Source organism: Sylvia atricapilla, chromosome 7 (assembly GCF_009819655.1).
Source record: "Sylvia atricapilla isolate bSylAtr1 chromosome 7, bSylAtr1.pri, whole genome shotgun sequence".
Taxonomy (NCBI): domain Eukaryota; kingdom Metazoa; phylum Chordata; class Aves; order Passeriformes; family Sylviidae; genus Sylvia; species Sylvia atricapilla.
Window position 1 is genome coordinate 34,947,980 of NC_089146.1, and position 17,359 is coordinate 34,965,338.

The window sequence follows — 17,359 nt, forward strand, 5'->3', positions numbered from 1 at the left end:
AAACATTCAATAAATCACTAATTTAAAGGACTGATGTAGTTACATCTTACAAAGGTAAGATGGTGTGAGAGAAACATCAGCTCCACTCTTAACACATTTTCCCCCATATAATTCTTTGAAATATTGTTAAAAGGAAGGAATTATTCCAGTAACTCTGCAACAAGAAAATCACATATTTACTTTCGATGTTGTGCCCACTGCTGTTTCCTTCATTCTTTCTTCAAGTTGCAACTAGACAGAAATATAAGTTCAAGCATGCAACAAGTAAAACGATAATTAAGAGTGCTAAAACAAGAAATGATGAACAAGAAGGCAAGGTTATAAACATAAACAATAAAAACAGTCAGTGCTCTGAAATGGAAAGCATTCTTTAAAATGACTGTGTCCACTGGACCATCAGAGTAAATGTGCAGGAGGAAGGGAGGAAAAGACAGGGACAAAGGACAAAGGCAAGAAAGGAAAAATACTGTCCAAGGGAATAAGGAAATTGTGGAAATCTTCATTATCGAATGATGAACAAAAAAAGCCTTTCAGTTGCTTTGTATTCATCAAAGATATTCCAATTAATAGATACCATGTATATATTCCTAACTGTTTTTTGAAAGGAAGTTAAATTCACCATAATGAGTCAAAACCTACCAATATTTACGCTGAGACGTATAAAAGGGAAGAGGGGGAGGAAATAAATTGATCAAACTGTGGTTTGAGGGAGTCAGAAATTGATCCTCAATTAAATGTTTGCCATTGTGGCACAATTTAGCACATAGACTGTAACCAAACTCCTGCCTAGGTATGTGCAGTGTGTCTAGGGAAGAAACAATATCATAATCCACAAAATTAAATGTCAATTTAGACTAACATTCCTGTTTGATACAGAATGGCATTTATGAAGCAACCATCCATCCACAAGCATCCTCGCCCTCGGTGCCTCAGCTCACACCAGAGTGGGCTCCAAGAGTATGGCCTGAGTCCCTTGGATGGCACTACATCAGGAGGTGATGCCCTGGGAGAGCATCCAACAGACTCCAGCCTTGTCTTAGGGACATTCAGTCTTGTAAGCCCAGAGGAATTGAGAAGATAAAACCAAAAAACACCTTTGGGCAGGTTTTCCAGAGTGACCATGGACCTGGTCAGCACCTACAAAACCTACACTGAAACTCATGGACACCCACAGCAGGTGCTAACAGCCCCTCAGCTGGCATAAAAAAGCAAGATGTAGAAAAAGAATCCTAGAATGGTTTGGGTTGGAAGGGACCTTGAAGATCATCCAGTTCCAAATCTCCTGCCATCTCCTGGGTCGCTCCAAGCCCCATCCAAGCTGGCTCTCAGGTAGAAGCAAATAGGCTGAAACAGGTAAGGAAAGGCCTCTGGATTCAGACAGCTGAAGACTGGAAACTGAGATGTCACAGCAACCTGAACCAAGACTTTCAAACTTCAGTGTGTTTGGGTCAACTTAAAGCTTAGCAAAAAAACCTTCCAAAAGTATATATATTTATCTTAGTGCAATGGTAGGTCTTCTCCCAAAATTGCTCTGCCTGAAACAGTTAGTACAATGTAAAATTCCTTTTTGCTATGCATCAGTTCACAAAACCCAGTCTAGTTGTGGGTACTCATTAAGAAAATAAGTTATTTATGACACCAGAACACAAAGCTATAAATCTAAATCATGTGCAAAGCAAGTATCTGACAAAATTTGTAATACTTCTTAGCTAAATAAAATAGCTAAATAAAAAAAACCAAAACAACCTAAGATTAGGGGGAAAAAGCAGCATCAAAAAAAAAGGGGGAAAAAAATCAGTATTTTCCTCTTTATTAGATGCAAACTAAAGCTTTTTTTACTTTCCCTTTGGAAGATCAAATTAGTGTTATGGGCTGGAATGACAATGAATTGTGGAAAGTATCATATTCTTTATATTATAATAGTGTATAGGTTTGTTATTTGGAAATAGAAATGTAATCCATAACTAATCTAGAAATAAAATATATACACAGCAACCATTTAAAAGGACAGATAAAATCCTCATTAAAATCCTAAGTGCAGAAATACTGAATTATAATGCACAATTTCATTACATTTTACTGCCAGCAATGTAAATATCAATTCTCCAGGTGATTCATAAAATTCATTTTAGAAAGAAACACACGGATTTCACCCGGCATTTGAGCACATAAAGGAAAACACATGCTAGGGTTTGAAAACCCAGACTGTTCTTTCCTTCTCTCATCAGAATATTTCTCTGGAATTTCAGCAAATCTTTTACACATCAAACAGACAACTGCCATTTCACATTAGCACTTTGTAGAGATCACCCAGCAGTCCCAGCCCGCGTCCTTCCCGGCCCCGCACCTCTCCCCGCATCGTCTTCATCATGCCCAGCTCACTTCTGCCAAAACTCTGCTCCCAAATATACACTTCCCTTGACTTCAAAGGAAGGAGCCTGCATTTAAACTCATCTAAAACCTCTTTTAACTATCCAAATTGTGAAATTGCCTAATAATGGGAGTGTATTTAAGGGGTAAAAAGAAAAAAAAAAAAAAAACCCCAAGAAAAAAAGCATGTTGGACAAATTAACCAAGTAAAGTTTTTGGAGGGAAGAGTGCATGTGGGGGTTTCCACACAAAAACGTAAAGAAAACCTGTCACTTTTAAAATGAATAGCTACCATCTGCCAGCATTTTATCTGAGGCAAAGTTGATTAATGCAAAGTGAATGTTTAAGATCACATTGCTGTCTGCCTGAATAAATTTCAGGTAGTTTACTTGGGAGGTTTTTTTGTCCTGTTTCTTAGAAGATTTTTTTTTTTTTTTGCTATTCTTATTGGATCGCCCCCTCCAAGTTTTTCGGCAGCCAAAGCTAAGAATAAAAACATTTTTTCTTAAATCATGGTGCTGTACAAGGACTTTTGAGCACCAGAGCATTGTTTCTGGCCCCTCAGAGCAAGGGAATTCATCTCCCTCAAAAGGACATCCCACCTCCTTCATCGGCTTCACAAAATCTTTTCAGGCAGCCTCTCTCCATCACACTGAAAAGGAAATTTTTGCAGTCTGTTTGTGAGCAGAGAAACAACAGCAGTGCTGTTATCCTCAATAGGAAATTATTTTGCCTCTAGACCTTCCCTAATTTTTTTTACTTCATTTTTTACTGGGTTAAGTATTTTTACCAGATTTTTTTTTACCAATTATTAAATAATTTGCTTTTATTTACACTATCTTTCCCATTAAAAAAAAGTAAATTAATTATGGATTCTAAACCTTTTTTCTGTTAACTTTCACACCTTGATTTATATCAGTATTGTGTTAAAAATCATTCTCAAATCCATTTGATAATATGCTTCCCTTCACAAGTTCTCTCTGACCAGTAACATTTTTCAGGAGAAGTTTCCAGAACAGGTTTGGGGCGATATTAACCTAAATCAAACAAAACCCAGTTTTACACATGCATTCCCATATTACGTTTTTCCAGCATCAGATGGCCTCCAAGTTCTCCCTCAGCAGAGAGAATTTCACACCCCTTATCCTGGCTGGGACACCCTCTATTATCCAGGGCTACAGCAGTGGAGGGCATCATCTGTGCTGAGTGGTGGAGCTTCGTGCCATTCCATATGGACGTATATTCCCCGTGCTTACACTCGAAGCTGGCTGGACACCAGCCAGCTCTGGTCAGAAGTCACCAAGTTGTTTTAGCTCAGTACATGGTGCCTGTGTCTCGTATCTCAGTAGGGTTTATTGGTTTAGGCTCAACATGGTGCTAGGACGGCCATCTGGCCCCCGGAGCGGAGCGAGCTCCCAGCCAGCTCCCTCGGAGCGTGGGCAGGACAAATGCTTGTGCATTTGCACCAGCCCGTGTGAGCTAACCTGGGTGAACTCCCCACGGTTTGCTCAGGGGGGGAAAAAAAATAAACACGAGCAAATTTAGCACTAATGAAATTGAAGAAGTAATGACCCATTGTTGAGCGAGGAGGGAGAGAGAAAGTGGAGCGGGTGAAGCAGGGGCTCCCATACCTTCCTTTGGGCACCTCCACAACGAGGTGAGAATGTGGAGATTTGTACCCATCAGTGAGTTACACCCCGTGTGTTGTTTCTAATCAGAAAAGTGTTTAAGGACAGCTTGGATAGAGCTTGGAGAAACCTGGTCTAGTGGAAGGTGCCCCCACCCATGGCAAAGAGCGTTGGAATGACACAGTCACCTCCAACCCAACCCAGTGTGTGATTCTGTGTTTCTGGGAGACCTGAACCCTGTCCTTATGGGATACTGCATATTACATTTAGTCACCTTATATATTCATGCCTTTACATCAGCTCATCAAAGCACAAGAGATCTGTAGGAGCACATTCTCCTCCTCTCCAGGAGCACTTTCCACTGTGACCCACACAAAACCACAGTTAAAACACAGAGCAACAAAGACATGGGGTGAAACCAAGACAACCCCTGGGCAGAAAATTATTTAGCAATTCCAAAGAGATGAGACATGTCCCCTCTTCAAATGCAGAGAATTTGAGCAGTAAAATCAAAATACACACTCTTAGTAGTTGATGCTACGAATGAGGTTTATGTTTATTCACCTATATATAGAAGCAAACACCATAAAATATGCCAAAAAACCCCCGAACAGTATCACATAAGCTTTTTTTTTTTTTTTTTTTTTTTTTTTTTTTTTTTTAATTTGCAGGTAATTGGTTATTCTCTTTTAACTAATGTACTAATCATACATAAAATTTATTCATCCCTTACCTGAGCATTATGAGGGCCAAATTCTAGGAAGGCCTCTAATGCAGGACTAATTATTGTCATTCCTACAAAGATTATATAAACATTTTCAGTATTACACAGAAAGATGTAAACAGGCAGAATGTTTCCAGCACAAATGAGTATCTATGTATTCAGATTGAATGAAATTTGCCCTGCCCTGCTTTGAGTCACATCCTCAAACACCTTCTCCAGGGCATGCAGGAATGTTTCTGAAAACAAAATATCTAGAAAACAGTTAAATCTTCAAGCCTGCAAATGGTCACACATTCATACTATATTATGTTTTCAGTAGGACTGAACTGGAAAAAAAAAATTAAAGGATTGCTTTTTAAAGATATTTAGGGGACACAGACCACCAGTTAATAAAGAATTCATGCTATAATAATGCATTTTCTCTTTATAGAATAGAAAAAAAGCATCAGATCTGAAACAGTATTATATCTAGTAGATTTTTTTGACAGAATATTAAAAAACAAACAAACAAACAAATGCAAAAAACATCATGAAACAACCACATCTAAATTATATACTGTTGAAATATACTCTCCTTTGCTGAACACCACCCCCAGGTTGGGTTTTTTTTTCCAGAGCTCTATTAATTGAAAACAATAACTTGTTTTCTCTTTTGTAAAACGTAAAAAGCACAGAATTTGTCTTTAAAATACAGTTGTCAGATATCAAGGGGTATATATATGCTAACATTTACCCTAGGGGTATTTCAGGGCTAGAATCTGTTACAAATAAAATCTTTATTCATATGAACAGCTACCTGGGGGGCAATACTGAATGTTATACGTAATATTTATACATATATATTTAAAATAATCTAGCAGTGCTATTAAAACACACTGGGAGCTACACTGAATTTAGTCACTCTGTTTTACAATCTTATGCTACTAACTTTTTGGAGACTGAATTATGTTCTGTAGAGGATAGCTCCTAAAATATAAACTCCTTTCATCTAATGTGTCATACCAGTGTTTTAATATTTGTAATTTAATAGACTGTTCACTAAAATAAAGAAAATAATTACAGGAAAAAGAAAAGCATTTTTGTTTTTCATTAAATTGTGCAACAGTATTTTCAAATTTGAGAACTTTCCTTGAATTAAGAATTTTAAAAAGTTTTTTAAAAAAAAATTTTTACATGCTTTCTAGAATTACAGAATAGTTGCTGTGTGCTATGGAAAACAACTTTAGGCTAAAGATCAGACACCCACATTTATCAAGGAGTTGAAGCTGTCTGAAGGAAGTTGGGAGACAAAGCAGTGAGCACAGCAGCTCTGCAGAGTGCCAGCAGCCTGAGGAGGCTCTGCTGGACCTTCCAAATCCATGGAATGAAGAAGAAAATATCCCACCAACTGCTAACAAAACTCTCAGATGGTTGCAGACCTTGTCTAGAGAAAGCAGACAGTAATTCCTCCCTTTTTCAGTGCATTTCAAATGCTGCGATTTGGAAACTGCCACCACAAGAATGAAACTCCTCGTACCAACGCAATGTCTAAACACCTTCTTTCCAATTAAAGAGAAAATCATCTGTGACTCCACAGCAATTAAAAGTCCGTCTGTGGCTGCTGCACATCAATCTGTGTGATCATTTCAAGATCTCAAGGCAAGTGATCCACCTTTAAATTCTCCTTCTGGCCTTCTAAGTTGAAGGGACTCTGCATGCTTGAGCTTCCCATTCCTCAGGGCTCCCGCACTCCTCTCAGGAGATGAAGGAAAACATGAGCTGGTTTAACACATTGCTCAACAAAGCCAAGAAAACAGAAAAGCAAAACTTTTCTGGAGGAATGCAGCACAGACTTTGCACCGGGGAATTAATAAAAATCCACGCAGATCAAACACTGAGTGTCCGATATCCTCTGCAACAGCTCTGTGTGTTCCCCCTGGAGGGTGAGGACACCTTCTCCCTGTGACAATCCCGGGGAGATCTCCACGTTCTTGGGAACAGAATGCTACTGCACACCAAGAGAGCGGCCGTACAGTTCACCAAAGTAACATTAAATGCCCTGTTCGTTACCAGCTCAGCTTTAGTTTGTGCTCAAGGGAGGACACGTCTGTTCTCTGATAAAACAATTAGCAAGTTCATCACAGAAACTCTCTGCTCACTGCGGAGCATCTGAATTTAACACCTATGGCTCTGCACTGCACCCTTTGTTTCAAAAGCGCTTTTTAAGACTATTCCTTAACTCGCTGAGTGTCACATTTCAACTAACAAACCTTCCTGCTCCCAAAAATGAGCTTATATGGATAGAAGTCCAATTTAAAACATATCTACACTACTAGTCTAAAATGTATCTAACACCAGACTTAACAGCATCAGTATTACTTCTCACTCACACCAAGGTCTTGAAATAAAGTACAGTTTGAACATAAAGATTTAGTAAGGCAGTTCTGTTATCACAAGTGTTTGCACTTGAAATATCCGTGACCTTTATGCAATACTAAACAGACAAATAAAAACAAGGTATTTATGAAATGTCACATTTACGGAAAGCACTTATAAAATAAAGGGGGTTTTTCTGTAAATTATGTCAATATTATAAGAAATGCAAATTTGGTATTTTCCACAACCTCACAAGAAGGTTGAAACATTTAAATGTGCAATTCCAAACATGCAGTATTGGCAGTTTACAATGGAATTTTGTCTTTACAAACTACTACCTGGGAAGCTGATCTTCAGTGCTTATTAGAAAGCTCAAAAATAACAGAATTAAAATTAATTTTAATCAATGTGTTTTCTAATAGGAGAGCAGTCATCCTTCCTAGGTTGAATCTGATACATTTATACTTTCAATTTAAAAAAATAATCGAAACATTCAATTACAAAACAAACATAAAAAATGTGAAAGTAAAGTAGAAGGTACCTCTAATCAGTTTTCCTCTCATCAGCCATATCAGCCCTTGATCCTAAAATTTAATGCTGCCTGCGAGGACAAGGTACAAATTCTATTTTAGCCATTGCACCTTTGTCAACTTTGACTATTTAATTTCCTCTGCTCCAACCCGAACAGCACCAGCAAAGAAAACGCTTTCCTCTCCTTAAGATGCTCCATTGGTTAGATCAGATTTATTTGCTGTCAGTAAAGGTTGTATTTGCACATAAGTCTATGACAGATTGCAAGTTTATTAACTTCAAGTGAGTTTTCAGGCTGCTGGGTTGAGGGCTTTTTTGTTGGGTTGTTGGGTTTTTTATGGGATTCTGCTTTTTTTTGGTGTTTTGTTTCTTTTTTTTTTGTCAGCACTCCCTCCCCCTTTCCCCAAGATGTGGGTTACTTGACAAATTGGAGTTAAGTTATCTTAGGTCAATGTAACTGTAAGTTAAACTAATGAAGTGTATGTCTATGAGTGATGTCTGATTAGTTTAATACAGTTAGTGCTGGACAGCTTGGGCTGCTGACCTTGAAGGAACACAGATAACATTGTGATGCGTTGGAGGATGTGGTTGTGATACAAGACAAATTTACATAACAGTTTGTCATGTACACTCCTCCAAAACAAAACTGTTGCAAAAAGAAAGCAAGAGGAAACCAACGCTAAATGCCTCGCACAAGACAAAACGGGGAAAATTAATTTTAACGTTTGGCTCGGGGAGGGAGATTATTTTAAATGGGAGCCAAAAGCAGGCACAGGAAAGGTGTACATTTACACAATATGTGTTCCAAGATGGCCTAGACGTTGTGCTGGGTAACACTGAGCAAATGCAGCCTTCTACAGCACAGATCTACTCTTGAAAAATTATATTCCTTCCTCAGGAAGCACCTACTCGCTCACGATAAAAAATACCAGACCCAGTTCTGAGCTGTGACTCATTGGCACATCATCCAGGTGTGCTCAGAGTCCTCCTGGAGTCCATTCTACAGCTGCTTGTGCTAAAATACCCATGTGCATGAACAGTCACTCCCCATGAAGGTGCACAGTCCCCACACAAGGCTCTGCATGCTGTGAGCAAAGCTCTATATCTCACCGCTCCAGACAATCACCTCGCCACATCTCATCTGATCAGGTAGGCCAAGCAAAACTGCTGGGTTTAGAGACAGCTTGGCTCTGGAGGGGCTGATTCTCACTACATGATAGCTATCTTGTTGACCTAAATCGTCTGTTTTTATCAGCCCAGGTTCTGGCTGATGGAAATTTGCGACTTACATAAATGTATAATTGACACCCACAGCTGCTGGCACGTTACTGAACTGGACCATCATTAAGATAAAACTGCCCCCTTAATCCTCCAGGTCAGCCTGAGCAGGACACTGATAAATCAGACTTGCTAATAGATACATGGGAGGGCACATGAGGAAGCTTGTAGTGCTCACTTCTGTGCCACCTCTCAGCCTAATGTGTGAAGCACAGCTTCAACCTTTCAGAATGACTGAGTTCACAGGATAAATTCCAAATAAGAGATACACATATGTGTACAGACATCAGGTACCCAGATATTGAGAGACTCTCATGGACTAGAGACACAAGACAGAAGAGTCTAGGAAATTCCAAATCAAACATGGAATTTCTCAGTTTTACCTCAAGAAGAAAAACCTGTGCTGCCCACTGCAAGTCCCTAATTACACTCTTATATACAAACAAGGAGTAAGTTCAAGAGACCTGCTTGAGGGCATCTGTGTAATTCGAGCTTAGAAATTACTCAATCCCTTGGTTACCTGTAATTTGAACTTGTTGGCACTGTTTGCATGAAATAAAGAGCAGAAGTCCGTGCCTTCCAATGCCACTTCTTGGCTGGGAGTGTGCAGAGGACACAATCTTCTTGTAGCTCTTCCTGGAGAAGATCCATCAGCTGTTTGTGGGAGCCACCATAAAAGGGTTCAATGAGAAGGACACTCATTTTCCAAGTACTTCAGAACTCTCAGAAATCCGAAATCTCCGAAATCTGAAAATGAAAATGGAGAAGTATTTTACTTTAGAAACATATCTTCATTATTATTATTATCCTTATTATTGTTATTACTCAAGAAAATTATATTGGGAGAAGAAGAAATATCCTGCAAGGCCTTGTAATAGAATCCTTAATATTATATTAATGAGTTTACTTCAGAAAAGGCTACTTAGCAATTATGATGACTAGATTATTTTTTATTTTGACCTTTAAAAGATACTGTCTGTAAATTTTAAATGAATGAACATGTGCAAGACTTAGGAATAAATTGTATTTTGAGTTTATGGGTTTGTTTTCAATTGGATATTTAAAAACAGCTTTACTTTACCCACTAGCTATCTAATATGTTTAATTATTCCGTAACTTGGGATGTAGCTTATTCATTCTTTTACAGGTTTTCCTCCTTTTCCTGGTGGTAGAGAAAATTAAAGAGCAATTCAAAGACACTTCAGCCAGAACTGTTGCCAATAACAGTGATTTGGATAAGAGACTTAAAAGACAGAGAGCAGCTTGGGGAGATGCAGTTGGGGCATCCCCCAGGACACCTTCCTGCATTGCTGGGAATCACAACCCCAGCAACAACAGGAGACGTAAACCATCTTATTTCTTCTGAATGCTCCAAGGTGGGTGGAAGAGAACACTAGAGGAGGCTCAAGGAAGCTCTGAGACAAAAAGCCACAGAGCTGCTCACAAACAGGATGCAGAACGTGCTGCCCAAAGCGAGGGGACAGATGAAAATCCGGTGACTATTGCTCACCGCCCTCATGAGTCACACCCTTGGGGTACTCAAAAGCTGCTTTTCACATGCTTCGAGCAAAGCCACCACACACAAAAGCTGAAAGCAAAACCCTGAAAGGTGTTCACCATCCACAAACACCTCGCTGATGGTTTCCCTCTCAAACATTCCCTAAGAACGATAGACTCCCTCCTTAACTCAGTTATTCAGGACCTGTGTTTGAGACTGTACATTGCAAGACCTTACACCCATTTTCTGTCCTGCAATTTCTAGAGGTTTCAGACTCTGTCCTTATCTTACCAAAACCTCTGGTGACAAGAAGTGAGAATTCAACACAGAACTACATCCTCTCCTGAAAATCTCAATCATTATCTGAACCATAGTTGAAATTAGAGAAATTTAGTTAAATCAAGATCAGGTTAAAAATATGTATTTTGTAATCGGAGGGCAGAAAACAAACAAAAAGCCTTTTAAGCGCACTGTAGCTATCAAAAGATCAGTTAACCAGCAACAAACCCCCAAACACTGAGTCAATTTAATTGAGAGACAAAACATAAGAAACCTTTAGGTAGTTTTTTGTTGTTGGACCACCATGGTGCCAGATGAAATGGTGATGTAGAGCTTCTGGGTCATTACAGAACAGTCAGCAAGAGAAAAAACATTCCATACGTCAACTTTCTTGCCCTAGTCCAGCCTGGATTCAGGTTATAATTTCCTCTATTATTGACTCCTCCATAATATTTCAAATAAATTACTTGTTTTAACAAATATATTATTTAGAAAATCAAAAGGAAAGCCATCTGGAAGCAGATACTTCACTCCATTTTGGAGCTTGCTTCTTTTCAGGTAGCAAAGCAGTTTCTGATCTCTTTTCCACTGACCTAATTTCAAAAAAATCACACTTTTGAGATCACTGACGTTTTCTGAATTTACAATGATGTAACCAAAATCATACTGTCTCCTCCAAAGCCCTTTTGGAGCCTGCAGGGTAATAACTGCTATAAAAACACAAGCTGTGGTTTAGAATCTGCACTATTCACCTAAAGAACAATTTGTAATTAATCATGCTATGCCTGTCATCAAATGCCACCGAAAATTTAATTCAAGGGACTAAAGGGAAGCATTTTATAAATTCAGCCCCTAAAAACGGGGGTATGTGAAAAGTTGGTAAATGCCACTGAGTCAGTCACTCGGGGAGGTTTGCAACTAATTTACAAATCATTAGCAGTATCAGTAATAAAGCAATTTGTTCATGAAGCATCTGATCAAATCACACTTCACCAGACTAGTTTTGAAACTGGTTTTATCACCAGGTTTAGCTGAACCCACACTGTGCCCTTTGGTTTTATTTTGCACCAGTTTTCACTGTACATCCCTCACGGGAACAGAGAATGACTGTACATGCTGACAGTAAGAGATTGCTCAGTCCTCGTGTTTCCTCCTGCTAAAGGACCCTGACATTTAGTTAATTGTTCTGCATTTACCTGCCTTTAGATCTACTAGATAAACTGCATGATGCAAATATTACGCAAGTATTGCCATACAATAAATCCCCTTTGGCTATTTACATTGGGAAACTGGGTTGGAATCGTGGAGTGGGTGTTAAGATAGCTCTTGGTATGTAATTCTTCACAATAACACTCATAGACCCCGTGGCAGCAGCCCGTGAGGGTGACAATCAGCAATGACACGTTTTTTTTCAGAGACGACCTAAAGCTCAAAGGTTTTCTTACAAAACTCACTCGCCCCAAAAAACGTAGGTACTGCTTATTAAAATCCTCACTAGCGCTTGTAGGATTCTGTTGTTGTGTGATCTCTGTACATTACCAGCAATTTACACCAAATTCAACTTAGAAAAAAAAATGTTATAATGTTATTTACGCAGTAGTATATGGTTTATTTTATTCCTTGTTGTTGTTTGTTTGGTTTTTTTAAATAAGATGCTACATACATAAGATGCTACTGAAGGATAATGGCAGTACAATATATGTCACATTCACTTCAGGGCCTGACGAAGATGAAGCAACTAAAAAGTCAATAAATCTTCTGTTTTTAAAAGATACACTGATAATGCTAAGGAAATTATATTATATATAACTAATAATTTCTTGTACTTAAACACAGAGGAGGTAGGACACGGTCGTTTGGCTCATATTTCACCCACATGACTTCCAGTTTTGTTCACATACAAAAATAACAGCTATTATTTTTGCTTTATTTCCCTTGACCCAGCCAAGTTAAGGTAAATATGTACCATAAACTCCTCAGAGGTCTCCAAAAGACACAGCTGATAAATGGCCTGAGAACATGCACCATATCTGATGGAATGCAATCCTCAATTAAATATAAATCACTCCAGGTATTCTTTTCCCCATTTCAAAGAAAACAACAAATATTAGAAAAACAGAACTGCTTCCCCTTTCTCATTACAGTATTTCCTCTCTGGAGCCAGCAATCCTGGGTGTTCCTCCAACAGCTCAACCCCATCCACATGGCTGCAGGATCCTTTCCTTTGAAAATTTCCTACTCTGTCTTTACCATACAGAGCAGCACACTCCTCAGGATACACATTACACATCTGAATAAAAAAAAAATCCTTCAAAGTGGTAACAGTGTCAAAATGACATGACTAATACGGAGGTATACTGAAGTACTGAGAAGTGTAGGTGGGTAATTAGGTGCTGTCTCAAAGCCAGCAGCTCATAGTGACATTCAGCCAGGACTTTTGTCACTTGCTGCAGCTCTATCCCACACTGAAACACGGCAAGTGATGGAGTCTCTGAAAGGGCCACTGCTGTTTGAACCAATAATTTCCTTTTAAAAGGAAGTCTGAGTATTGTACAGAGTAATAAATAAAAATTTACTTTAAAGGCATGGAAGAATTAACTGTTCAATCAGCCACAAAATCAAGGCTTCTTTTTAAATTCTAGGTGAACACCGACTTAGGTATTTTTGTTAACCAGCCTAGGCAGAGAAAACCCATCATTTTCCACAATTTATTAAAGAACACACGTTCACTCTGTCTTACATGCAGAAGTGTGGTTTCACAAACATCAGCACAGCTCACATCAGGAAGCCATAATTAGCTCTGTTCATTGACGTACTCAGACAACATAAATTACAGACCACGTCTAAATATCTGTCCAACAAAACAGCTGAGCAACCATCCAAACCCAAAGGAATAATTGTTAATATATTCCACAGGTAGAGATCTGCTATTAGTTACAGGAAATAAGGTATATGGTTTCAGTAATGATTGTTTTAACTGTCACAGTCCCACACGTATGAGAAATTTATTCCGCGGCTGTATCCGAGCACACGTGGGTCAGTGTCTCATAACTCAACCCACTGCAAAACCCACCAGGTATGACCTGTGGACACCAACATACCATACCTAAACCTTAGATGGTTTCACATGAACACACTGTGATGGCTGACACAGGCAAAAAACTTCCACGTTCCACATTGCAGTAAAATGTGATTTTCCAAAGGACTATTGAGAGTCCTCACCTTTCCTCCTCTGCCCCTTCTTACCTCCCATCCTTACCTGAAGTGGGGATGTGCTGTAAATACACACACAGACTGAAAGAACCTGCACTGCCCTCCCACTCAGGATAGTGACTCACCGAAACCCCAAAGCTGTACTTTAAGGTTTGACCAAAATTTAACTTGTATTTAGATCACCCAAAAGTACCAGTTCTGAGGTTTGTCATTACTAAACTGCATAAGCGAGAATGGCAATTTATCTTTTATATCAATCAATTGGAAAAAGCAAGAAATCCTCCACTTCTTTTGAAAATGTGGTAAACCAAAACCATCCACCTGTGTTGAGGACCAGTAACATTAATTTACTGGTGACACCTATAAACCACAGTCTGGTCCATGCACACACCCTGAGCGCTGCAAACACCTACAGAATGCAAAATCTACCATTACCTGGAGGCAGCAAGGAACGAAATCTGCATGGATTGCCCAGCCTGCTTGGGTTTCACTAAAATACCACATCTCATTTTTACTGTGCTTATGATCTACACACACAAGGGCATGCAGTGACAGAACAAGGGGAATGGCTTTAAACTGAAGGAAGGTAGGTTTAGATTAGAAATTATGAGGAAATTCTTCCCTGGCATGGTGGAAAGGCCCTGGCACACGGTGCCCAGAGAAGCTGTGGTTGCCCCTGTAATCCCTGGAAGTGTCCAAGGCCAAGCTGGACAGGACTTGGAGCAACCCAGGATGGTGGAAGGTGACCCTGCCCATTGCAAGGGGTGGCACTGGATGAGATTTAAGGTCCCTTCCAACCCAAACCATCCTGTGATTCTATGATGCAATCAGAATTGCAAACAATATAATTTTTAAAGAATTGGTTTGATCTTAAGCGAAGCGTGAGGACAGCCAGGTTCAGTTCTTACATCTGTGTTTTCAACCTAAGACAGAACAGTAGGAATTGGAAGCTAGAGTTTTAAGATGCCCCATGGCTATCAATCCAGAGACACCCTAACACAAAATATAGTAAAGGCTCCTTTTGGAGTTTATGCATTTAGAAAGTAACGTGTTGTAAAATCTGCACATTACCCTGTGAATGCTAAGTTCACAATATTGCTATAAATCCTTAGGAAAAAGTTGTTAATGCATATGCAGTGTATATGCATTTTAAAACCCAGAATTTAAATTGTTTTACTATTTTATCTAGGCAAAGGCACTTATGACCTTCATAATTTTCTGTTGTAAATTAAATTTGTTTTTTAAATGGCTACAGAAAAAAAAGATTAATCCCTAGAATTTTCTTTTCACCTTCTTCCCTGACACAGACTGAGGCTGTCATAAATACTTTGCATCCATACTTCTAGCCATCTTCAATCGACATCTTTGAAGATCTTAATCTCTACTGAATAAATTATTGCAATTTATACTTTTTTTCCAGTGGAGAAAGACATCTGTGTATCACATTTATGGTTAACTCAAAACCAGTGGGGAAGGCTCCATCTCCCCTTGGAGCACAGCACTCCAAAGATACATTTTCAGGGAAATTTCCCTGACTGATGTGCTGATCCCCAGTACATTGGGAAAGGCAATTACAACATGCAACTTGGTTTCCTTGTGTCTAATTGACCTCCTAAATTGCATACACAGGACTAAATACTACTCAGGACAGGGTATGAAGGATACTCATACTCTGCATTTTCACAAATTCAGAATAACAATAACAAAATAAGCATTGTTAATATTTAATTAGGATAAAATCTTCTTCCAAAGAAAGGCAAGATAAAAGGGAAAAAGACACAGAAAAGGTGTAATGGAGAACCAGGGCGATGCTCTTACAGGGAAACAACTGCAGCCACAATCACCCATCACCAGCAAACCCAATTAACTCTTCCATAGGGTTTGCTCCTCTGTCTCCTCCCTTTAATGGCCCAAAGAGATTTACAGAAGTTGACACGAGTATGCTGCAGAGCAGAAGATACTAAATGATGATATTCACAAAAAGTTTTACATTATTTTGAGGAGCTCTTCCACCACTAACAGGATTTTTTTAAACAAGGTGAAATAAAAAAAATACAGCTCTAGTATGAGAGTACGATCTCATATGACAGTATGCCAGGTTTGCAATTGGATCTGAGAGAAAATTAGTTATTCTGATTTAACAGTTAATTATAAGGTCCCATTTGCCATGTAATTCAGAAGCCTGGAAAAATGGAAACTGATTTTAACAGAGACTGTAAAGTTGTTAAATCATATGTTGGCTTTATCCAACTTATTTGCAGCGTGTTTACAGCACTTGAAGGATCAACACAGTTTACAGGACTCGACATTTCCAGTGCTGCACCTACAACTATAAATTCAACAGCACTGATGATGCTGAAGGCTTACATTAGGTTTAAATAGATTAAGGATCCTTGATTTAGAGTATCTCTGAGAGGAGAGGGAACTAATAGGTGTGGTAATGGGAGATGTAGCACTATTTTTAAACTTGACAGGAGACATATTAGTTGCTAGTTCCCTATTATAGAAAAAGTCCCAGTCTGGTAATAATGGGCTGGCATTTTGAAATTCCTCCGATTTATTAGGAATATGATGAGAAATGTGCTCTGAGCTTCAGATCAGTTTCTGTAGAGAAGGTGAGAACTACAACGTGGATTCATGGCCAGTTTAAAGACCATATGTATTAATTTCAAAAAAGTCCCAAATATTTTAACTAATTTTATTTGAAAGTCACAGTCTACAGCTCATATTAGCTGATTGATGAAAAGACAAAGCACTTGCTAGAAGCCATCATTAGTCACTCTGTGAGGTAATAAAAATCACCCTACATCAAAAAGTTGATTTGTTTTCCCCAGCAAATTTGGAGTAACAAAATGCTAAATGAAGACCAAGCCACTCTTGTATCAACAGAATTTGGGATTGAGGGATTACACTGCTCTTGCACAAAAGCTGGAATTGCAAGAGTTAATTTAAACATTAAGCTTGCTAGCCTGAGATGTTTGGCAGCAACACTTGAGTGGGCACAAGCCAGATTTGTTTTGCAGTCCGAAGGTATCCCTTTGAATATGTGATGAAAGGATCTGCATCTTCAGTCACACCTTGAGTCTACAAAAAGGATGGAATGAGATCTACTGTCAAATCGAGTTCAGCTGTGAAATCAGGGAGGGGTCCCACACACAGGAGCAATTCTGAGGGCAGGTGGCCAGAAAGCCAACTCTGTCCTGAGCTGCGTCCAAAGCCATGGGGCAGCAGGTTGAGGGAGGGGATTCCACCCCTCTGCTGCCATGAGATTCCAAGAGCAGAGCTGCACTCAGCTTTGGCGTCCTCAGGACAAGAGAGGTGTGGACTTGGTAAAGCCAGGCTGGGAGAGCTGGGAGGACTCACCTGGAGAGAGCTCCAGGGAGAGCTCAGAGCCCCTTCCAGGGCCTAAAGGGGCTCCAAGAGAGCTGGAGAGGGACTTGGGACAAGGGATGGAGGGACAGGACACAGGCAACAGATAAACAC

General features: G+C 39.3%; 1 protein-coding gene across 5 annotated transcripts in view; it reads right to left on the bottom strand.

Annotated features, from left to right (window-relative positions):
* GTDC1 (glycosyltransferase like domain containing 1) overlaps positions 1 to 9,619 on the bottom strand; it is a 118,748-nt gene extending 109,129 nt beyond the window's left edge. For all 5 annotated transcript variants that reach the window (XM_066323176.1, XM_066323177.1, XM_066323180.1 and 2 more), the window contains exon 1: positions 9,407 to 9,619. In XM_066323176.1, the coding sequence (XP_066179273.1) occupies positions 9,407 to 9,588 (182 nt within the window). In that variant the 5' untranslated portion in view covers positions 9,589 to 9,619. The remainder of the gene's footprint in view (positions 1 to 9,406) is intronic.
* Positions 9,620 to 17,359: the final 7,740 nt, after the last annotated feature.